Source organism: Etheostoma spectabile, chromosome 9 (genome assembly GCF_008692095.1).
Source record: "Etheostoma spectabile isolate EspeVRDwgs_2016 chromosome 9, UIUC_Espe_1.0, whole genome shotgun sequence".
Lineage (NCBI taxonomy): Eukaryota > Metazoa > Chordata > Actinopteri > Perciformes > Percidae > Etheostoma > Etheostoma spectabile.
The window spans coordinates 21,650,224-21,650,769 of record NC_045741.1 but is presented as its reverse complement, the minus strand read 5'-3'; the positions used below and the strand labels follow the sequence as shown (position 1 = coordinate 21,650,769).

Here is a 546-nt window from a genome sequence, read left to right as displayed (position 1 = left end):
ATCGTCTGGAAAGACCAAGTGACGTCAATCTTAAGGTTTTAAAAGCCCAGACTCATCTGACCTTGCCGCAACAATCAGCACCATGGCTTCTTCTAAGCAGTTGTCTAGAAAACTGAAACTGAAAATAGTCACAAAGCAGGAGAAGGCTATAAGAAGATAGTGTTGAGTTTTAAAAAGTTAAAATGTCTGAAGGAGCCAGGTTAGAAAATTATGCATACATCTGTCATTTGATTCCTTTTGGAGATTTTTCAATATTTTCTTGGTTTCTTTATGCACATTAATACAAATTTTTACCTGGGGTGCCCAAACTTCCGAGCCCCACTGTACACACACTCAACAAAGGGAAATCTTTTTAGCTGTGTAAAATGTCTAACTGTTTGTGTGTGTTTTGTATGCTCATATACAAAGTTATTTACACAACCCCTTTGTCCCACTTCAGTGCCGAAGGCCAAAAAGACACGAGTTCTGCTGAAAACCATTATCAAGATGCTGTCACAGGTAAAACATTTTTTTTTTGTCTGACTCATTAAAAATATAAAGTGACTA

General features: G+C 37.0%; 1 protein-coding gene across 1 annotated transcript in view; it reads left to right on the top strand.

The window, feature by feature from the left end:
* LOC116696173 (voltage-dependent T-type calcium channel subunit alpha-1I) overlaps positions 1 to 546 on the top strand; it is a gene marked incomplete in the record, with an annotated part of 5,173 nt that overhangs the window by 1,720 nt on the left and 2,907 nt on the right. The window contains 1 exon segment of the mRNA XM_032526955.1: positions 440 to 498. Within this exon segment, the coding sequence (XP_032382846.1) occupies positions 440 to 498 (59 nt within the window).